This window comes from Carcharhinus amblyrhynchos, chromosome 8, assembly GCF_965287045.1.
Source record: "Carcharhinus amblyrhynchos chromosome 8, sCarAmb.v2.hapA, whole genome shotgun sequence".
In the NCBI taxonomy this organism is placed as follows: Eukaryota; Metazoa; Chordata; class Chondrichthyes; order Carcharhiniformes; family Carcharhinidae; genus Carcharhinus; species Carcharhinus amblyrhynchos.
In genome coordinates, this window is record NC_137331.1 from 119959592 (window position 1) to 119981372 (window position 21781).

The following is a 21781-nucleotide window of genomic DNA, read 5'->3' on the forward strand; positions in this document are numbered from 1 at the left end:
CCTCCCACAGTCCAAAGGTGTGTGGGTTAGGTGGATTGGTCATGCTAAATTGCCCCACAGTGTCAGGGGAACCAACAGAGTAAATCTGTGGGTTTACGGGGATAGGGCCTGGGGTGGGATCGTTGTTGGTGCAGGTTCGATGGGCCAAATGGCCTCTTCTGCATTGTCAGGATTCTGAGAGATGCAATAACAACATTTCAAACATGTCCCCTTTATTAGAACTTTAGACTTAATGAAGAGCACACTTAGAATATCATCATCTCGTCTTACAATGTTTAATGACCTGAAAGAAAGAAGAGTCATGTATTTCTATAGCACCTTTCATGATCTCAAGATGTCCTAAAGTACTTTATAACCAATGCAGTGTATTGCCACTGTAATGTCGGAAATGTGCTAGCCAATTTGTATGCAACATGTTTTTTCAAACTGCAATGTATTAAAGCCCAGATGATCTGTTTTACTGATATTTGCCAGAATAGCTATTTGCTGGGACACTAGGGATAATACACACACTGTTCTTCAAAACAGTGTCATGTGACCTTTCCTGCCCACCAGAGAGAGCTGTAAAAAGCAGAGGTGAGAAACTGGATTAAATTTTTCCACTTATCTGTTTATGGAGACTTGAGGCTAGATTTTGAATTTTTGTTGGGGGTGTGAACAGGTGTGTGTATAACATGAAAATTGGTTTCTTGGAGGATGACACTAGATCTCACCACCTCCGCAACACAATGCAATTTTCAGTGGGAGGGCAGGAAAGGAAGATTGGAACTCACCATGCCATCAATTAACTGCTTGTTAAGTCACTAAGAGGGTAGGTCTTATGAAGAAAGGTTGAGGGAGCTAGGGCTTTTTTCTTTAGAGCGGAGGAGGATGAGAGGCAACATACTAGAGGTTTATAAGATGATGAGGGGGATAGATAGAGTGGACGTGCAGAGACTATTTCCTCGGATGGATGTAGCTGTTACTAGGGGTCATAACTATAAGGTTCATGGTGGGAGATATAGGAGGGATGTCCAAGGTAGATTCTTTACTCAGAGAGTGGTTGGGGTGTGGAATGCACTGCCTGCTATGATAGTGGAGTCGGACATTTTAGGAACTTTCAAGCGGTTATTGGATATACACATGGAACACACTAGAATGATAGGGAGTGGGATAGCTTGATCTTGGGTTTGGACATAGCTCAGCACAACATCAAAGGCTGAAGGGCCTGTACTGTGCTATATTCTTTGTTCTATGTCATTGTTGTCCTGAATTTTTATGCACCCAGATTGTTCTAGGGATCTGTAGAACCTGTGTGTCATTTTACAGGTGGCAGCTGGTCAAACAGGTCAATGGGCCCTATCTCAGAGCAATCATGGAATCCATACAGTGTCGAAGGAGGCCATTCGGCTCATCGAGTTTGCACCAGCTTCCGACAGAGCATCTTACTGAGGCCCACCCCTGCAGCCTATCCCAATAACTCCACATAGTTACCCAGCTAATCCATCTAACCTACACTTCATGGGATACTAAGGGACATTTTAGCATGGCCAGTCCACCTAACCTGCACATGTTTGGACTGTGGGAGGAAACTGGAGGAAACCCATGCAGACATGCGGAGAGCATGCAAATTCCACACAGACAGCAACCTGAGCCAGGAATTGAACCTGGGACTCTGGCGCTGTGAGGCAGCAGCGCAAACCATTGTGCCACTGTGCCACCCCATTTGCACTTGGATCCTGGGCAACACTCATGATTCCTTCACCCTGCAAGAGTTCTAGGTGGCTTAACTCTTTATACCAGCATCCTGATTTGTGGGTGGCTGCTGGGGGATAAGTATTGCCCCATGAGAGGATGATTCCTAACATTTGTTTGATATACTTGCACAGAATAGCTACCTTGACAAGATTGTTGAGTGACATCAAAGATCCATCCAAAGTAACCCGTGGAATAGAAGGATATAACAGAGCGTACTACACTTCAGTAGCTTTCAGGTGTTTTCACACTTCACTGAAGCCTCTGCACCTCCGTTGTGTCATCACCGAGAAACCTTGATAGAGACCCCAGCTCATGAGACATGGTCCCTTTGTATCCTGGCCTCCTCCAATCCTCTTCGATGACCACCAAAGCTGTGAACGTGCATGACCAACATCAGGGGACCATTCCACTTTTAACAAGGAATCCACTCCAGGTTTTTCACCTGGCTGTTCAGGCTTCTTTTGTCTTAAATGCTTTTACACGGACTCTGAGATGCAGTCACCAATTTTTCACAGTTACTTCAATTCATGTTCCATAGGCTGCAGTAAAATCATATAAACCTGAAAATCACTTCAGATGTCATTCTGGCTTCTCAGCCTCCTTAGCTCTGTCTATTTCACTGAACAATTGTCTGTCCCAGTAGCTAACACCTCATATAGCTGGTAACTCCTCTTCATTTCTTTAGTTTTCCATCTAGCTGCTTTTTAGATCTCTGCATTTAATTTTTTAAACATTATTCCATGGTATGGCTTTTCTTCTAGCAAAGCTGAAAGAGATGGTCCTCTTTAGCCTTCTAAAACCAACTTCTTCTAGCAGAGCTGTGAGAGCTGCCTTCTTTTACAGTACCTATCTTCCACTGCTATATATTCAGCTAAAACTACTCAAAAAAAAAACCTTCGGACTATCGAGGTGTCCTAGTTGCTAAACAATGACTTGATACTTCTGCCAGCTTTTTATTTTTCAAGCCACAACTCTCTCTAACCACTATAAAGGCACAGTTTGAACTGAGCAAACCCTCAAATATGCAAATCTTTATCTAGTGTGAATCTAACTATAGATTTATCCTTACAGTGAAACTCTAAATTACACCCACTTAAAACTAAAACCTTACTTCTGCTGTTCAACACTACAAATCTAAATCCCTTAAAACTGCCACTGTTTTCCTGACAAATTGCAGAGTTGTAGTCAGAATGCATGTTGGAGTTATGCTTTTAACAATATATTTTTAGAATTATTTAATCTTTTTAGTAGCTGAATTTGTGGTGAAAATAACTTTTCACCACAAATTCAGATTTCAACAAAACCAAATAGAAATACTTTGCAGAGTCTAGAATTGCTCTGCATCCAAATTGTCTTTGAGCATCTACGTGAATGTATCTAGATGAGGCAAATTCCTAGCATGAATTCCAATTAGAAGCAGATGGTTATTGCAGTGGGGACAGGCAAGTGATGACAGGACTACACTGGGGCACTGTACATACCCGTAATAAAGGATCAGAAGTTGCCTGATTGAAGAATGGCATTCAGATGTAAGTTTTGTGCCCTATGGGAATAGTCAAAATTACATCGTCTGACAGACAAATTTTCTAAATTTGTTTATTTCAATTATAAAATGACATGCTGAATAATTTTCCCAGAATAGTAGGTTGATATTTACCAGAAGGCAGCACACTTCATCCTCATATTCTACAACAAATGGGGAAAAAAATGGGGATAATGAAAAATGCATAAGGAAAGGGTGCAATCAATATAATTATCCCTGATGTGTCTCCTGAATCCACATGTCATTTCCACAGTGGGTTCTTTTGACCCAGAGTGCTAGATTTGTTGATGTTTGTTAACTTTCCAACGGAAAATACTTTCCATCTCTTCTGTTATATCTATTTCATGTTTATTTTTGATTGATGCATTATGAGTTGTGTGATTGTTGTGATGAGCAAGGTAATTGAATTGGGACTTCGTTTCAGGAGGCTAGCAGAATAAGCAGTTATATAGCTCAATCAGAGAGAAATCAAACAGAAATTGAAAAATGCTAATGTGATCAAGGTTAGGCACTCGAGCTCTGAGCAGATTGGTGTACAATTGGAACTTTGAATTCTGCATGTTATTAACCAATAATCTTTGAAAAGAATTTTTTTAAAAGCACAGGGTACTGCAGTGCTGACAAACTCAAAAACCCCTCACTCAGGTTCTGCCAAACCCAGAGCTAAAGCAAGGCATCATATCTGTGTTGCTACACCAGCACTCCTGATCCATTACTCCCAAATGAGATGTTGAACTTTGCTGACATATTTTGCACATGATCTTGTAGAATATTCTCACCTTTGAAAAAGGTAAGAAATAAAAGTTATTACAGATGCCAATCTTCTGCCAATTTGATTCACTCCACGTATTGCAGAGTAACTGCTAAAGACAATGAACACTGAAAAAGTGACAGGCCCTTAAAACATGCTGGCACCAGTCGGGTCCCGATCCAAGATGTTTCAATATAGTCATGTAGCTGACATCTTACCTGATAATGTGGGAAATTGTCCAGGTATTTTCTGTCCCCAAAAAGCAGGCCAAATCCAATTCGGTTAAAGTGATGGAAGAAGTTCACAATGCCATCAAGTTGCACTTGTATCAGTAACCTGCCCAGTAATGTTTGTTTTGGATTCTAACAGGGCCAGTCAGCTTTTTTTGTTCATTTGTAGGACATGGGCATCACTGGCTGGCCAGCATTTGTTGCCCATCCCCAGTTGCCCTTGAACTGAGAGCCTTGCTCGGCCATTTCAAAGGGCAGATTGCTGGCCAGGGTGAGGTTGAGAGTCAAGCACATTAGAACATAGAACATTACAGCGCAGAACAGGCCCTTCGGCCCACGATGTTGCGCCGACCAGTTACAAAACAATGACCCACTAACCTAAACCAATCCCTTCTCGTCCATAAACCTATCCACGGATCTCTTAAACGCCCCCAAACTAGGCGCATTTACAACTGCAGCAGGCAGGGCATTCCAATCCCTCACCACCCTCTGGGTAAAGAACCTACCCCTGACATCCATCCTATAACTACCACCCCTTAATTTAAAGCCATGCCCCCTCGTGCTAGATTTCTCCATCAGAGGAAAAAGGCTATCACTATCCACCCTATCTAAACCTCTAATCATCTTATATGTTTCAATAAGATCCCCTCTTAGCCGCCTTCTTTCCAGCGAAAACAACCCCAAATCCCTCAGCCTCTCCTCATAGGACCTCCCCTCCATACCAGGCAACATCCTGGTAAACCTCCTCTGCACCCTCTCCAAAGCCTCCACATCCTTCCTGTAATGTGGGGACCAGAACTGCACACAGTACTCCAAGTGCGGCCGCACCAGAGTTGTGTACAGTTGCAACATGACGCTGCGACTCCTAAATTCAATCCCCCTACCAATAAACGCCAAGACACCGTATGCCTTCTTAACAACCTTATCTATTTGACTCCCAACTTTCAGGGATCTATGTACACATACACCTAGATCCCTCTGCTCATCCACACTATTCAAAGTCCTCCCGTTAGCCCTATACTCGACACATCTGTTATTCCTACCAAAGTGAATTACCTCACACTTTTCCGCATTAAACTCCATCCGCCACCTCTCGGCCCAGCTCTGCAACCTGTCTAAGTCTTCCTGCAAACTATGACACCCTTCGTCACTATCTACCACACCTCCGACTTTGGTGTCATCAGCAAACTTACTAATCCACCCAACTATACCCTCATCCAGATCATTAATAAAAATTACAAACAGCAGTGGCCCCAAAACAGATCCCTGAGGCACACCACTCGTAACCGAACTCCATGATGAATATTTACCATCAACCACCACCCTCTGTCTCCTATCCGCTAGCCAATTCCTGATCCAATTCCCTAGATCACCCCCAATCCCATACATCTGCATTTTCTGCAGAAGCCTACCATGGTGAACCTTATCAAACGCCTTACTAAAATCCATATACACCACGTCCACTGCCTTACCCCCATCCACCTCTTTGGTCACTTTCTCAAAAAACTCAATAAGGTTAGTAAGGCACGACCTACCCACCACAAAACCATGCTGACTATCTCCAATCAATTCTTTACTCTCCAAATAACTATAAATCCTATCCCGAATAATTTTTTCTAAAACCTTGACCACAACAGAAGTGAGACTCACCGGTCTATAATTCCCGGGGAAGTCTCTGTTCCCCTTCTTAAACAATGGGACAACATTCGCTAACCTCCAATCTTCCGGTACTATACCAGAGGCCAACGACGACCTGAAGATCAGAGCCAGAGGCTCTGCAATCACTTCTCTTGCCTCCCAGAGAATCCTGGGGTAAATCCCATCCGGACCAGGGGACTTATCTATTTTCAGACCCTCCAGAATATCTAGCACATCCTCCTTATCAACTGCAACACTGTCAATTCTACTCCCCTGCAATCCAGTGTCCTCCTCAGCTATATCCATGTCCCCCTGCGTGAACACCGAAGAGAAATATTGGTTCAATGCCTCTACAATCTCCTCCGGTTCCACACATAACTTCCCTCTGCTGTCTATAACTGGCCCTAATCTTGCCCTAACCAACCTTCTGTTCTTAACATACCTATAGAGCGCCTTAGGATTCTCCTTAACCCCATTCTCATTAAAACCTTTGTCCAAAAGGCAGAATACCAGAGGTGAAGTGAGAGTGATTGCCTTTGACATCAAGGCAGCATTTGACAGAACGTGGCATCAAGGAATCCTGGCAAAGTTGAATTTAGTGCGAAATTCTCCACTGGTTGGAGTCACACCTAGCACAAAAGAAGATGACTATAGTTGTTGGTCAGTGATCTCAGTCCCAGGACATGGTTGAAGGAGTTCCTCCGGGTAGTATCCTAGGTCCAACCATCTTCAGCTGCCTCATCAATGACCTCCCTTCATCGTAAAATCAGAAGTTGTACAATGAACAGTACAGCACACGAACAGCCCATCAAGCCTACGTCAATCATGTTATCCTGCCTGGACCAACCAACCACCACACACACACACACACACACACACACACACACACACACACCCCTCCCCGCCAGGCCCTCACCACCCTTTGTGTAAAAAAAAACTTCCCCTGCACATCTCGACTGAACCTTCTCCTCCGTACCTTGAACTTGTGCCCCTTTGCAATTGTCATTTCTGCCCTGGGAAAAAGCTTCTAAGTGTTCACTTTACCTATGCCCCTCATAATTTTATAAACTTCTATCAGGTCACCCCTCAGCCTTTGTCTTTCCAGGGAGAACAGTCCCAGTTTATTAAATCTTTCCTCATAGCTAATACCCTCCGTACCAGGCAACATCATGATAACCCTTTTCTGTACTCCCTCCAAAGCCACTACGCCCTTTTGGTAGTGTGATGACCAGAATTGGTTTAGAAAGTTCATTTATTTATTAGTCACAAGTAAAATGTACATTAACACTGCAATGAAGTTACTGTGAAAGTCCCCTAGTTGCCGTAGTCTGGCACCTGTTCAGGTCAATGCACCTAACCAGCACATCTTTCAGGATGTAGGAGGAAACCAGAGCACTTGGAGGAAACCCATGCAGTCACAGGGAGAATGTGCAAACTCCACACAGACAGTAACCCAAGCCGGGAAACAAACCTGGGTCTCTGGCAGTGTTGAGCAGCAGTGCTAATCACTGTGCTACCATGCTGCACAGTATTCCAAATGTGGCCTAACCAATATTTTACATAACTGTGACATGATTTGTCAACTTCTTTACTTGATGCCCTGGCTGATGAAGGCAAGCCTGCCATGTGTTTTCTTCATCACCCTTTTCACCTATGCTGCCACTTTTCAGGATCTGTGGACCTGTACTCCCAGATCTCTGTGTGTCTATGCTCCTGATGGTTCTGCCATTTATTTTATAGCTCCCACCTGAATTGAATCTACCAAAATGCATTTACATAAGAACGTAAGAAATAGGAGCAGGAGTAGGCCATCTAGCCCTTCGAGCCTGCCCCGCCATTCAGTAAGATCATGGCTGATCTGTCGTGGCTCAGTTCCACATTCCCGCCCTTTCCCCATAACCCTTAATCTCCTCGCTTACCAAAAACCCATCAACCCACGTCTTAAAAATATTTAGCGAGGCAGCCTCCACCACTTCAACGGGCAGAGAATTCCAGTGATTCACCACCCTTTGAGTGAAGAAGTTCCTCCTCAACTCTGTTCTAAACCGCGCCCCCCTTTATCTTGAGGCTGTGCCCCCTAGTCCTACTATCCTTTCTGAGCGGGAAGAGTCTCTCCACCTCTATCCTATCCATCCCATTCATCATCTTATATGTCTCAATGAGATCTCCCCTCATTCTTCTAAACTCTAACAAGTACAAGCCTAGTTTATTCAGCCTCTCCTCATAGCTCAACCCCCTCAACTCCGGCATCAGCCTAGTAAACCTCCTCTGCACTCCTTCCAAGGCCAAAATATCCTTGCGTAAGTGCGGCGCCCAAAACTGCACACACTACTCCAGCTGCGGCCTCACCAATGCCCTATACAGCTGCAGCAAGACGTCCCTACTTTTATGTTCAATCCCCCTCACTATGAAGGCCAGCATCCCATTCGCCTTCCTGACCACCTGCTGCACCTGCAGGCTGGATTTTTGTGACTCATGCACAAGGACCCCGAGGTCCCTCTGCACCGTCGCCTGCTGCAGTTTTTCGCCGCGTAAGTAATAGTCCTTCCTACCATTATTCCTACCAAAGTGGACCACCTCGCACTTGCCAACATTAAATTCCATTTGCCAGTTCCTGGCCCTCTCGCCCAGCCTATCTAGATCCTTCTGCAGACTCTCCACACCCTCTGCGCAATTTGCCGTTCCACCAATGTTGGTGTCATCAGCAAATTTCAACACCATACACTCGGTTCCCTCCTCCAGATCATCTATATAAATGGTAAATAGCTGATTTGTCAAGATTAAATTCCATCTGCCATTTCTCTGTCCAAGTTTCCAGCCTATCTATAGCTTGCTGTATTCTCTGACAGTCTGCAACTCCAGTAATCTTAGTATCACCCGCAGACTTACCAATCAGACATATTACATTTTCTTCCAAATCATTTATATATATTACAAACAACCGAGGTCCCAGTACTGATCCCTGTGGAACACTACTAGTTACTAGTATCATTCACAACTTCTCAAATCTTCAAGCTGTCACTACCAATATGGAGCAAGACCTGGACAACATTCAGGCTTGGGCTGATAAGTGGAAGTAACGTTTATGTAAGGTAATGAGCACCTCCAATACGAGTGAATCTAACCATCTCCCCCTGACATTCAGTGGCATTACTGTCACTAAACCTCCCACCGTCAACATCCTGGGGGGTTACCGTTGGTTTAAAACTGAACTAGACCGGGCATATATGGTGTGGCTGTCTGAGAAGGTCAGAGGCTGGGAATTCTGAGGCAAGTAACTCACCACCTGACTTCTCAAAGCTCTCCACCATCTACAGGGCACACACCACTTGTCTGGATGGGTGTTGTTCCAACAGCACCTCAAAGAAGTTCAACAACATTCATGATAAAGCACTCCACTTGATCAGCACTCCAATCATGCCCTCCGTCATTGACACGTACTTACTGCAATGTATTTTGCACATAAGACGCGGTGCAGCAACTCACCAAGACTCCTTCAACAGCTCTTTCCAACACTGCAACTTCTACCACCTAGAAGGCCAAGGGCAGCAGACTACTGTGCACACCTGCAAGTTCCCCTCTTAGACACGCTCCATCCTGACTTGGAACTATATCACCATTCCTTCGCTGTCGTGGTATGAAAATCCTGGAAATCCCATCTCAGTGGCACAATGGACTGTAGGCAGTCGCCACCACATTCTCAAGGTTGGGCAATGCTGGTCTATCCACCAATGTCCTCATCCTTTGAAAGAATGAAAACAAACTAAAAGCTTTTGCTGAATAGTCTTCAAAACACTAGTACAAATCCTGGAACAACATTTAATATAAACTAATTTTAATCTATTCAGTCATTTAAAACAGCAAACAAGATGTTCTCCTTTATTCATGGTATTAATGTCATTATTGTTGTCAAATAGCACAAGGTGGCATGTCCCGCCATTCAAAAAGGGAGATATGACTATGACAGTGTGGCCAAACTCCCTCCAATTTGATTTTCAAGTTTGCTGATGACATCACCATAGTGGATCGGATCTGAAACCATGATGAGACAAAGTACAGGAATGGGATAGACAATCTGGTGAACTGGTGTGGCAACAATAACCTCTCCCTCAATGTCAACAAAATGAAGGAGATTGTCATCGATTCCAGGAAGCGTAAAGGAGAACATGCCCCTGTCAACATCAATGGGGGACGAAGTAGAAAGGGTTGAGAGCTTCAGGTTTTTAGGTATCCAGATCACCAACAACGTGTCCTGGCCCCCCCTGCCATGCTGACACTATAGTTAAGAAAGCCCATCAATGCCTCTACTTTCTCAGAAGACTAACGAAATTTGGCATGTCAGCTACGACTCTCACCAATTTTGACAGATGCATCATGCAAAGCATTCTTTCTGATTGTATCACAGCTTGAAATGCTTCCTGCTCTGCCCAAGACTGCAGGAAACTACAAAAGGTCAAAACACAAACCAGCCTCCCATCCATTATCTCTGTGTACACTTCCCGCTGCCTTGGCAAAGCTGCCAGCATAATTAAGGACCCCATGCACTCCGGACATTCTCTCTTCCACCTTCTTCCTTTGGGAAAAAGATACAAAAGTCTGAGGTCACGTACCAACTGACTCAAGAGCAGCTTCTTTCCTACTGCTATCAGACTTTTGAATGGACTTACCTTGCAATAAGCTGATGTTCCTCTACACCCTAGCTATGACTGTAATGCTACATTCTGCTCTCTCTCATTTCCTTCTCTATGAACGGTATGCTTTGTATAGCGCGCAAAAAACAATACTTTTCAATGTATGTTAATACATGTGACAATAATAAATCAAATCCAAATCAAAATAGAGAGGAAACAGGGAACTATAGACTAGTGAGCCCAACGTCAGTAGTAGGGAAGTTGCGAGAGTCCATTATCAAGGATTTCATAGTTCAGCATTTGGAAAGTTGTGCTGTAATCAGACAAAGTCAACATGGATTTACAAAGGGGAAAGCATGCTTGGTAAATCTACTGGAATTCCTTAGGTAGAGTTGACCAGTGAGAATTGATGGATGTGGTTGATTTAGATTTTCAGAAGGCTTTCAACAAGCAGATAGCAGACTACTTTGTAAAATTAAAGTCCATAGGATTGTGGGTTGTGTCTTCAGCTGGATAGAAAGCTGGTTAGCAGACAGGAAGCAAAGAGTTGGATTAAATGGGTCTTTTTCCTATTGGTAGGCAGTGACTGGTGGGGTTCTGCAGGGATCTGTCCTAGGACCCAACTCTTCTCATTATATATTAATGAATTGGATGAGGGATCGATATGTATTGTCTCCAAATTTGCAAATAATATAAATTTGTGTGGGAGGGTGAGCTGTGACAAGGATGCTGGGACGCTTCAGCATGACTTGGGCGGACTGGGTGGGCAGACGTATACGTGGCAAATTGAATATAGGAGTTGAGGTGTCTTGTTGAAATTGTGCAAAACATTTGTAAGGCCACACTTGGAATACTGTATACAATTCTGGTCACCTTATTAGAGAAAGGCTATTATTAAACTAGAAAGAGTGCAGAAAAGATTTACTGAGATGCTACCAGAACTTGATGATCTGAATTATAAGGAGAGGCTGGATAGGCTGGGACTTCTTCCCCTGTAGTGTAGGAGGCTTAGAGGTTATCTTATAGAGATCTATAAAATAATGAACAAGGTAGATAGTCAATATCTTTTCCTAAAGGTAGGGAAGTCTAAAACTAGAGGGCATAGGTTTAAGGTGAGAGGGGAGAGATACAAAAAGGTCTGGAGGGGCAATTTTTTCACTCAGAGGGTGGTGAATGTCTGAGACAAGCTGCCAGAGCTAGTAGTAGAGACAGGTACAATTTTGTCTTTTAAAAAGCATTTAGGCAGTTATATGGATAAGATGGGTATAGAGGGATGTGGGCCAAATGTGGGCAGTTGGGATTAAGCTGAGTGATTAAAAACTGGGCGACATATAAAAGTTGGGCCGAAGGGCCTGTTTCTATGCTATAAACCTCCTATGATTCTATGACTCTAAATGTAGTACAATGTGGATAAATGTGAGATTATGCACTTCGGTATCAAAAATAGTAAGGCAAATTATTATTTGAATGGGTGTAAATTGAGAGAATTGGATACTCAGAGTTTGATGTCCTTGTGCATCGTTTGCTGAAAGTAAGCTTGCAGGTACAGCAGGCAGTAAAGAAAACAAATGGTATGTTGGCCTTTGTAGTGAGAGGATTTGAGTTTAGGAATAGGGATGTTCTACTTCAATCGTATAGTGTTGGTGAGGGCGCATCTGGAGTATTGTGTGCAGTTTTGGTGTCCTGATCTGAAGAAGGATGCTGTTGCTACAGAGGGAGTGTGGCGAAGGTTTACCAGGATGATTCCTGGGATGACAGGACTCTCAAATGAAGAGACACTAAGCTGGTTAGGATTGTTCGTTGGAGTTTAGAAGGGTGATGGTATCTCATAAAAACTTATAAAACTCTAACAGGATTATACAGGGTAGACTGGAAACAAATGTTCCCGATGGTTGGTGAGTCCAGAACTAGGGGTCATTGTTTGATGATAAGGAATAAACATTTTAGGACTGAGGTGAGGAAAAATTTCTTCAACCACAAAGTGGTGAATGTGTGGAATTCACTATCACAGAAAGTAGCAGAGGCCAAACCTTTGTGTGATTTCAAAAAGGAATTAGATGTAGCTCTTGAGGCTAGAAGGATCAAGGGATATGGAGGGAAGGTGGGATCAGGATACTGAATTTGATGTTTACCCATGATCATAATGAATGGCGGAGCAGGCTCGAAGGCCAAATGGCCTATTCTTTCTTCTATTTTTGATGTAGGTTTCTATGTAGATCAAGCTCACAATGGGCAAAGTGATGGGTGTTCTAAATTATACTTAACTTATTTTTCCTATAGTTTTCAAGAAATTGGATTTCTATCAGCTATAATGTATAATTGCCCATCTGAAGAAGAAACACGAGGCTCTAATTCCAGCATTCTCCTCCCCATTACTCTCGCGGGATACTAGCAGCAGTGGAAAAGTCATTGCTATTGTCTCACAAGAGATTCTAATTTCATTTCACCACAGTTGCCTGAAGATCGATGAAATCCTGATGGAATTTCATTCATAGATTAAATTATTTGCAGTATTTTTTTATGTAACACCATAAAATAAGATGTTGAGCATTTAAAAGGGGAAACCAAATTTCATTTGCTGTGACTTCTGTCTTTTACCTTTTGCAGAAAATACTTAAAAAATACAATAAGAATTTTAAGTACTTCATTAATTAGTAATAACGCTGAAAATGTGTTGTGACTTACAGGACACAATGGCAAAACGCAACACTGTGATAGGAACACCTTTTTGGATGGCTCCGGAAGTAATCCAAGAAATTGGCTACAATTGTGTTGCAGATATCTGGTCTTTGGGAATCACAGCAATTGAAATGGCAGAAGGCAAGCCACCCTATGCAGACATTCATCCAATGAGGGTAGGTAACAGCTTATTAATGGTCATTGTGGCAATTATAAGCAAAATTGGAGACCATATCAATTTTCTAACGTACACCTGATGTAGTGGTTTTACTAATGCAACACACTATGGAAACCAGATGTACAATTCTATACAATCGTAGAACAGTTAATATAACACAAATTTGTGATGGAAATTTACATATTGTGCATTAAATATGAAATCTGTTGATCAGTACATGAGAAGGAAAAGAATAGCAGAAGGATTATAGCAAAGTGAATAGTAAATAGTAATAACATAGAAATATTATTCTATAGTCTCTACAACAGTATATAATGTAGTAATAGCATAATAAAGAGAATAGCAGGGGAGGCCTGCTAATCGTAAGTAAATGTATTATAATGTGGTTCTTGTCATTGCGTGGAGAACACAGTTATGTCACTGATGGGAGTGGGGGAATCCTGCTGGAGTAAATGCCATTTTGGGACTCTTGCTCGATTCTCTGCTGCCTCTTCCAATCCTGCTTGCCCAAAATGGGAGTAGAAAATCCCCTCATTGACTCTGGAATTGGAAAAGAAATATTCTTGCCTATGATGCTTTCCAATTTCACTAGATTTTGAAAAGACATATGAAACAAGATGACTCAGTTTTCATATAGGTTGTGAGTACCATCTTCTGACGTACTGTCCTATTTATTAATTATATGACAATTTTTACAATGCATTGAAGTCATGTTTGAAACAAGTACGTTGTCCAACCAGAACTTAGATTTATGCAGTGCCTTTTGACAGAAAAAAACCTCAAACTGTTTAATAGGAAGTTAAACAGATGAAAATTGGAGATGAACCAGAGAAGACAAAATTAAGACAATTAGCTTAAAGCTTGATAAAAGGATAGGTTTTAATTAGGAAAGACAGAAGCATAGTGGAGAGATTTAAGAAGGGAATTAAAGTGATTAGTACCTAGCTGAGGGCATGACTGCCAATTGTAGGGAGAAGGAGTGGGGATGAATGAGAGTTAGACTAAGAGGGTTGCAGAGTTTTTGAAGTGTTGCAGGGCTGAAGGAAGTTATGGTGATGGCAGGATTTTAATATGAGGATGACAATATTAAATTTGAGTTCAGTGGACCTGAATACAAAATAGACTAGTGAGCATAGATGTAACAGGTGAGTAAGTCATGGTGTGGGTTAAGGGACGGGCAGTAGAATTTTAATTGATCGCAAGTTGATGAAGTGTGAAAGCTGGGAGGCTGACCTGATGAATATTTGGAGAGTTGAGTCTAGCTGTAGCAAAAGCATGAATCAGGATTCTGTAGCAAATGGGACAAGGCGAGGTGGCTAGAAACTATGTTCTGGAAGTGGAAGTAGGAGTAGATATCTCTTGTGCTGGTGTATGCATGGATCAGAAGCCTTCTCAATAGCAGCTAAAGGTAGACCGTTAATGCTGACCTATCCAGCAATATCCACTTCCTGGATATAAAAAAAGCTCCATTCAGCTTCAGATTGAAGCTGTCGAGGGGAATGGAATCGTTCACAATGGAATGGAGTTTGTGGTGCTGTTAGGAAGCTAAAATAATCTGGAATTCATTACCCCAGAGTGTGGTGGATGCTGTGACATTGAGTAAATTTAAGGAAGAGATAGTCAGATTTTTAATTAATAATGGATGGGAGAGTTATGAAGAACAGGCAGGAAAGTGGAGTTGAGGCTGAGACAAGATCAGCCAATACCCTACATGGACCTGGCTCAAAGTGGTGAAATGCCTACTCTTGTTCCTAGTTCGCATGTTTCTAAAGGTAGCTTTCAGGGATTTATATTTGTGTTGGCAGACACTAGAAATAAGGTTTGGTTTTAGGTGGGTTTAATTTAAGATTTCTGTGCCTGAAAGAAACTGATAATTAGATTTCATGCTGGGCAAAGATATTAGTATATGTGGGAGTTAATTTCAATTCCAGCTGGGAATCTGTTGTGCTCAAAGAAATATAGCTTGAAGAATACAGTTGCTTCGCAACTCGGGCCCTAGTAAGAGAAATCAAAAAGTTTTCTTTGTTCTGTAGTTTTAGCTGTACCCAGGGGCAGTTGCAGACAGGACACCGGAGAGGGAACATCTCCCACAGTTCTACAAAAAGCTAGAGTGGGACCAGCTCTTTGAGCTTTGCTGTTAGAAAAACATGTAGTAGGTTATCTAAAGAGCAGCAAGTTAAGGAAACTAAAAATGAGGAAAGCTTTCAGATGGTCTGAGGAAAGGTACGAGAACAGGGGACTGCTCAATAAAGACGTTTAGAGGTCAGAGGCAGCTTGATAGACATCTAAACTGATTTCAGGTTCTTAAGATTTTACTAAAACCTGCAATACATGAATTGAAATATCTATGAGAATCAGTGGCTGAATCTCAAATGTGTAAAAGGAGTCCAGTTAAATAAATCCTAAAGGAGATGGTGTAAAACCTAGAATACTGTCCAAAGAGATTTGGAGGTTCAATTGAATAGATTTTTGAAATGCCATGAACAGGTGGAGAAAGTAATCAAGAATGATGGCAGTTTAGGAAAAGGGGAAGTGTAATATGACCTGGGTGTTGTGGAACAGTCACTGAAGGTTGGCATGCAGGTACAGCAGGCAATGAGAAAAGCTAATGGCATGCTGGCCTTCACATCAAGAGGATTTGAGTATAGGAGTAGGGAAGTCTTGCTGCAGTTATACAGCACCTTGGTGAGGCCACACCTTGAGTATTGTGTGTAGTTTTGGTCCTCTAGTCTGAGGAAGGACATCCTTGCTATTGAGGGAGTCCAGTGAAGGTTCACCAGACTGATTCCCAGAATGGCAAGATGACATATCGGCCGGAAGTCGACCACCTCGCCCACCACAGAATCGGCGCGGATGAGGGCCCAAAAATGTAAATCTCTATTGACTTTAGGTGGGAATTTCCAGTTTCATCTGAGCGACTTGATTCTTCCAAGTATTTAATTTGGAAGAAATTGCAGCTCATCCAGGGCTGAATATCCGACAAACAAGTTAACAACTCAGGCAGTGGAGAAGTTGTCTGCAGCAGTTACAGGCACATAAGGATATCATTTGAGACTTTGAATAGGGCCATTTAAGTGTTGAAGCAGGGTAGAAGCAGAGGTTCAAACATGGAGTTGTATGGTGGGTAGGCATCTGGCAACCCAGTGAAGAACTTTCAAAATGAAAAGGAAGTTGAAATCAGAGCAGTAGGCTGCAAGGACAGTAGGGTCATGTGTAGGTTCTTTTGAAGTCTGAGTGATGATAGCAGATTTTAAAGAGAGGGCGAGGGTACCTGAGAGGGAGGATCATTTAAAATGTCAGTTAAAGTAGGACCAGGAACTGATGTTATGATGCCAGCAGTTTGGTGGGAATTGAGTCAAGCGAATAAGAGGAAGAGAGCTTGGAGAGAACATGAAAAGTCGAAGAGAAACTAGAGATTGATATGACGACAAGGTTGTGGGAGGTGGGAACATTGGCTTGGTTGGTAAGCATAAGGGAGGGATGAAGGCATCATCACTTGAGCTGAAGGAGTAATGAAGCAAATGCACAGTTGCAAAAAAAATAGAAGTAAAGGGTTTTGCTCCAATGCAGCACAAGTGAATAGACACAGAGGAAGTTCAAGCTGCGAAGCCATGGTAAAGATTAGGATAGTTATGTCCTAGTTGTAAACAGAAGGTAATGAGGTGACACTAAGAAAAAGAATTCAGAGTTGAAGTTAGAGTAAATGCTGGAAATACTTAGGAGGTTGGTTTGATGATGGCCAGTCTGATAAAAGGTCACAGGTCTGAAATGATGACTTTGGTTTTCTCTGCATAGATGATGCCAACACTTCGAGCATTTGCTGACTTTAGTTTGGGCTTTCAACGTCCACAGTATATTGCTTTTGCTTTAAAGTCACTGTCCTGCGGTGGGATGAAGTTGATTTGTAAATAGAGTGAAGTCATCTTATAATACTGAACAACCAATACCCAGATTTGGAGACAGATGTGGAGGAAGAATGAGTCAAGGAATTTTTTTAAAGGGCAGAATGTCAAGTGATTGGATTGCCAAACATGAAGATAATGTTAAAAGATTAACAGACACACGCACTAATTTGCTACGTTGAGCCTGCACTCTTAGTTAGAACCCATTTATGTGGCAAGGTGCAAAATGCTTATCCTGTAGAAGCAAATTGTTTTGTGAAGAATTTTGACCTAAATCAAAGAAATTACAGAATGTTTAGTAGAACTGTTCAACAAAATGGCTGTGTTTAACTCATGTAATATCAATACTTGAAAACTGTTCTAGTAAAACTGTAGTAATTGTAAAAAAAATTGTAGTAAATCCTCAGTCATTATTCTTGATTAAATTGGAAAGCTGTGTACAAAATTCAGAAACAAAATAAGCGTTAAAATATGAGGGGTGATTCTCCCTCAAAAATTCTAAGGCCTTGATTTTACCGGCACGGCTGCCCAAGGCCCATAAAATCGTGCCCGAGGCCAATGGGGAATGCTGTTCTGCGAACCTCGTCTGCCTCAATTTTGGGGTGGCCATGCTGGTAAAATTAGGGCCCAGGTGTCAAATTTATATACAAACTGGAGTCAAGCCCGTTGGTTTTCTCAGCAGGAGTTTCAAAATTAATCTCCCACACTCTTTGCATTGCAAAGTGCCTCAGTGTGAATCATGCTGAAATTCAGTGGGAGGGGCCTATCCTTGTTGGAGAGGCCGGCAACATAGCACTGAGTGGGCCACTGTGCGTGCGGCGATCTGTCTGTGCCAAGATTGGCGCATATGCAGTGGCCCCACACTGCTGTCCTCCCAGTCACTGGCCAGCTTGATCACTTGCAACGCTGTTGTCCCTTTGACTCCACTGTGGCTCGATCGCTGGCCCCCAAACATATAAGAACATAAGAACATAAGAAATAGGAGCAGGAGTAGGCCAACTAGCCCTTCGAGCCTGCCCCGCCATTCAATAAGATCATGGCTGATCTGTCATGGCTCAGTTCCACATTCCCGCCCTCTCCCCATAACCCTTAATCCCCTCTCTTATCAAAAACCCATCAACCCGCATCTTAAAAATATTTAGCGAGGTAGCCTCCATCACTTCAACGGGCAGGGAATTCCAGAGATTCACCACCCTTTCAATGAAGAAGTTCCTCCTCAACTCCGTTCTAAACCGCCCCCCCCCTTTATCTTGAGGCTGTGCCCCCTAGTCCTACTATCCTTTCTGAGCGGGAAGAGTCTCTCCACCTCCATCCTATCCATCCCATTCATCATCTTATACGTCTCAATGAGATCCCCCCTCATTCTTCTAAACTCTAACGAGTACAAGCCTAGTTTATTCAGCCTCTCCTCATAGCTCAACCCCCTCAACTCCGGCATCAGCCTAGTAAACCTCCTCTGCACTCCCTCCAAGGCCAAAATATCCTTGCGTAAGTGTGGCGCCCAAAACTGCACACAGTACTCCAGCTGCGGCCTCACCAATGCCCTATACAGCCGCAGCAAGACCTCCCTACTTTTATATTCAATCCCCCTCGCGATGAAGGCCAGCATCCCATTCGCCCTCCTGACCACCTGCTGCACCTGCAAGCTGGGTTTTTGTGACTCATGCACAAGGACCCCGAGGTCCCTCTGCACCGTCGCCTGCTGCAGTTTTTCTCCACGTAAGTAATAATCCTTCCTACCATTATTCCTACCAAAGTGGACCACCTCGCACTTGCCAACATTAAATTCCATTTGCCATTTCCTGGCCCATTCGCCCAGCCTATCTAGATCCTTCTGTAGACTCTCACCACCCTCCGCACAATTTGCCTTTCCACCAATCTTGGTGTCATCAGCAAATTTCGACACCCTACACTCGGTTCCCTCCTCCAGATCATCTATATAAATGGTAAATAGCTGAGGCCCCTCCCCTCCTACTACCCCAACGGCCAGCCCTGATCACTGGCCACTCCCTCTGTTACTCACCCAAATACAAAGTGGTAGCAGGACCCCCAACTCTTATCGATTTCGCCCCCATTAGGCCTCACCCCCTTGACATTGCCCAATGCCTGGTGAGCAGTGCCAAGGTGCCCCCTTGGGCAGTGGCACTTTCCCTCCTGGGTAGTGCCAGGGGTCAAGCTGGTACTGCAAAGGTGGCAATGTCCAGGGGAACCCCTCCTCCACCTTTCCGGTCCCGGACAGTCTGGGGGTCTCGATGGCTCCCCCCTTTACTCGAGTGGGGTTCGGGTCACTAGCTCCCGCAAGTTGGGAGCTATACCTGCACATTCTGCTGCCAGGCAATGTGCCGGGGGTGGGTGGGTGGGGTGGGGGTCACAATCAGCTGGACCAGAAGATCCCGCTGACAGAAAGGACTGGAAAATTTTGGCATCAGCATTTGAAAAGTGATCATTGCTACATATCATCTTCCAATATCTGTTGACCTAATGCTGTTAAAAAATAATTTTAAAACATTAAGTTGCAGTTTTTTCCAATTAGTGTTTTTTCAGTGCTATTTGACCTGACTTCATAAAGCTTGGAAATGTTAATGTTTTTGTATTTTGTCATAATTAGGATATTTAATTATGAAAGGCAAGCCTGAAAGCCCAGGCTAATTTCCCATGCTTTTCCTGAAGCTAGTTGAGAGTTTATGCTCTTCAATGCTAAACTGTGTAACAGTAGAATAGACACTGAAGTAGTCTTGTGTCCTACTTTGCTCTAGGCCTGTTGGCATATCCACAAAGGAACTGAACTGTCAGTATGCTGTTTTCCCAGTTAGCTACATTTATCCTTGTGTGGAACCATTATCTACATGAGGTTCACAAGGCAGGAAATAGCAAATACAATAAAAACAAGCAGAACTTCTCATCACTGTCAGACACAGCTACAGATATGGCATGTTTTAAGAACCAGTTCAAATCTTAAAGACAGTAAAAGTTCAAGACATAAAAAGGCTGAATAACTAATAGAAGGCTTAAACCTCAACATGAAATGAATGCAAGGGAGGTATTTTTGTAGTTTATTCTCTCTTGAAATTTGACTTGCTAACCTGATATTTCTTTTGCCACTTAAATTACTGAAGTATGTTGAGTAAACGGAAAGCTTACACAGTATTGGTGCAAGATGTTTCCATATTTTGATGTTGGCATTTCAGTCAAACCTTCCCAGCTGTGGTAATGTTGTGAAGGCTATCCCAGACACTAGAGGAATTCTAACCAAACTTCCTTGTTTTCTTGAGAAATGTGCTGACTAGAAACCGGATCTTTGTATTCATAACATAAAATTATGACTGTTCTATACTTCTTTGAACTTTTGACGTACTTGATGTGTGATTTCCTCTTATTGAACTTTTAAAGTAGGCATGTTGGGATTTGTCATGTTTCTACATCAATGAATACCAACTAACTTGCAACTTTAGTGCTTTAAATGGCATATTTTAATGATACATAGGAAAGAAAAACTGAAAATGCTGTACCGTAGAATTCCTACAGTGCAGAAGATGGACCAAATGCCCTCTAAGTCTGAACCAACTCTCCGAAAGAACATCTTACCCAGCCCATTCTCCCACCCTACCTCTGTAGCCCTGTGCATTTACTCCACTAATCCCCCTAACGTACACATCTTTGGACACTGAAGGGGCAATTTAGCATGGCCAATTGATCTAACCAGTGCACTTTTGGAGTGTGGAAGGAAACCCAGGCAGACATGAGGAGAACGTGCACACTCCACACCGACAATCACCCGAGGCTGGAATTGAGCCAGGGTCCCTGGCGTCATGAGACAGCAGTACTAATCACTGTGCCTCCATGCCACACACAATTGCACTTGATTGTACTTAAACTTGGCCACAAAGATTTGGTTTTTGATCATTTGTTCTCATAACCCTTTGTGGTTTGGTATCCAAAACATCTGTTTGATGATGTCCTTGTGTAGTGCCTTGAGAAATTTTATTACGTTAAATGCACTATATACATCCAGATTGTCTATGTAAATGGTGAACAGTTGTCTGAGCACCGATTCTTGTGGTAGACTGTTTCCAATCTTTTGTCAGTTTGACTAACTATCCTTAATCTTTACCCTCAGGTTTCTGTTTTATAGCCTGCTTACTATCCATTCTGTTACATGTCCCCCAGTGTTCTGACCTTAGTGAGTCTGCCTTGTGATATTCTATCAAAGGGCTTTTGAAAGTCCAAATATATTCCATCTATTTCATTACCTTTGACTACTCTTTAAACTCTGATTCGCAGAGCTGTTCAATAAATTAGCTATTAGATACATGCAGCTAATTAGAAATCCAGTTGTGGTTAACTGCATTTATGATTTGTAAATAAAACATGAGTAATCATTGGGAAAGTGATCTCAGTGATCGTTCACTCAGTGTATGAGTGTGTAGTTGAAACTTTTATGCATTATCTGGTAAAATGACAAGATGAAATCCAGAATTCTATAAATGTACTT

General features: G+C 42.7%; 1 protein-coding gene across 1 annotated transcript in view; it reads left to right on the forward strand.

The window, feature by feature from the left end:
- The window catches only part of stk3 (serine/threonine kinase 3 (STE20 homolog, yeast)), a 427334-nt gene that overhangs the window by 123548 nt on the left and 282005 nt on the right, over positions 1 to 21781 (forward strand). The window contains exon 6 of the mRNA XM_080194726.1: positions 13218 to 13385. Within this exon, the coding sequence (XP_080050852.1) occupies positions 13218 to 13385 (168 nt within the window). The remainder of the gene's footprint in view (positions 1 to 13217; positions 13386 to 21781) is intronic.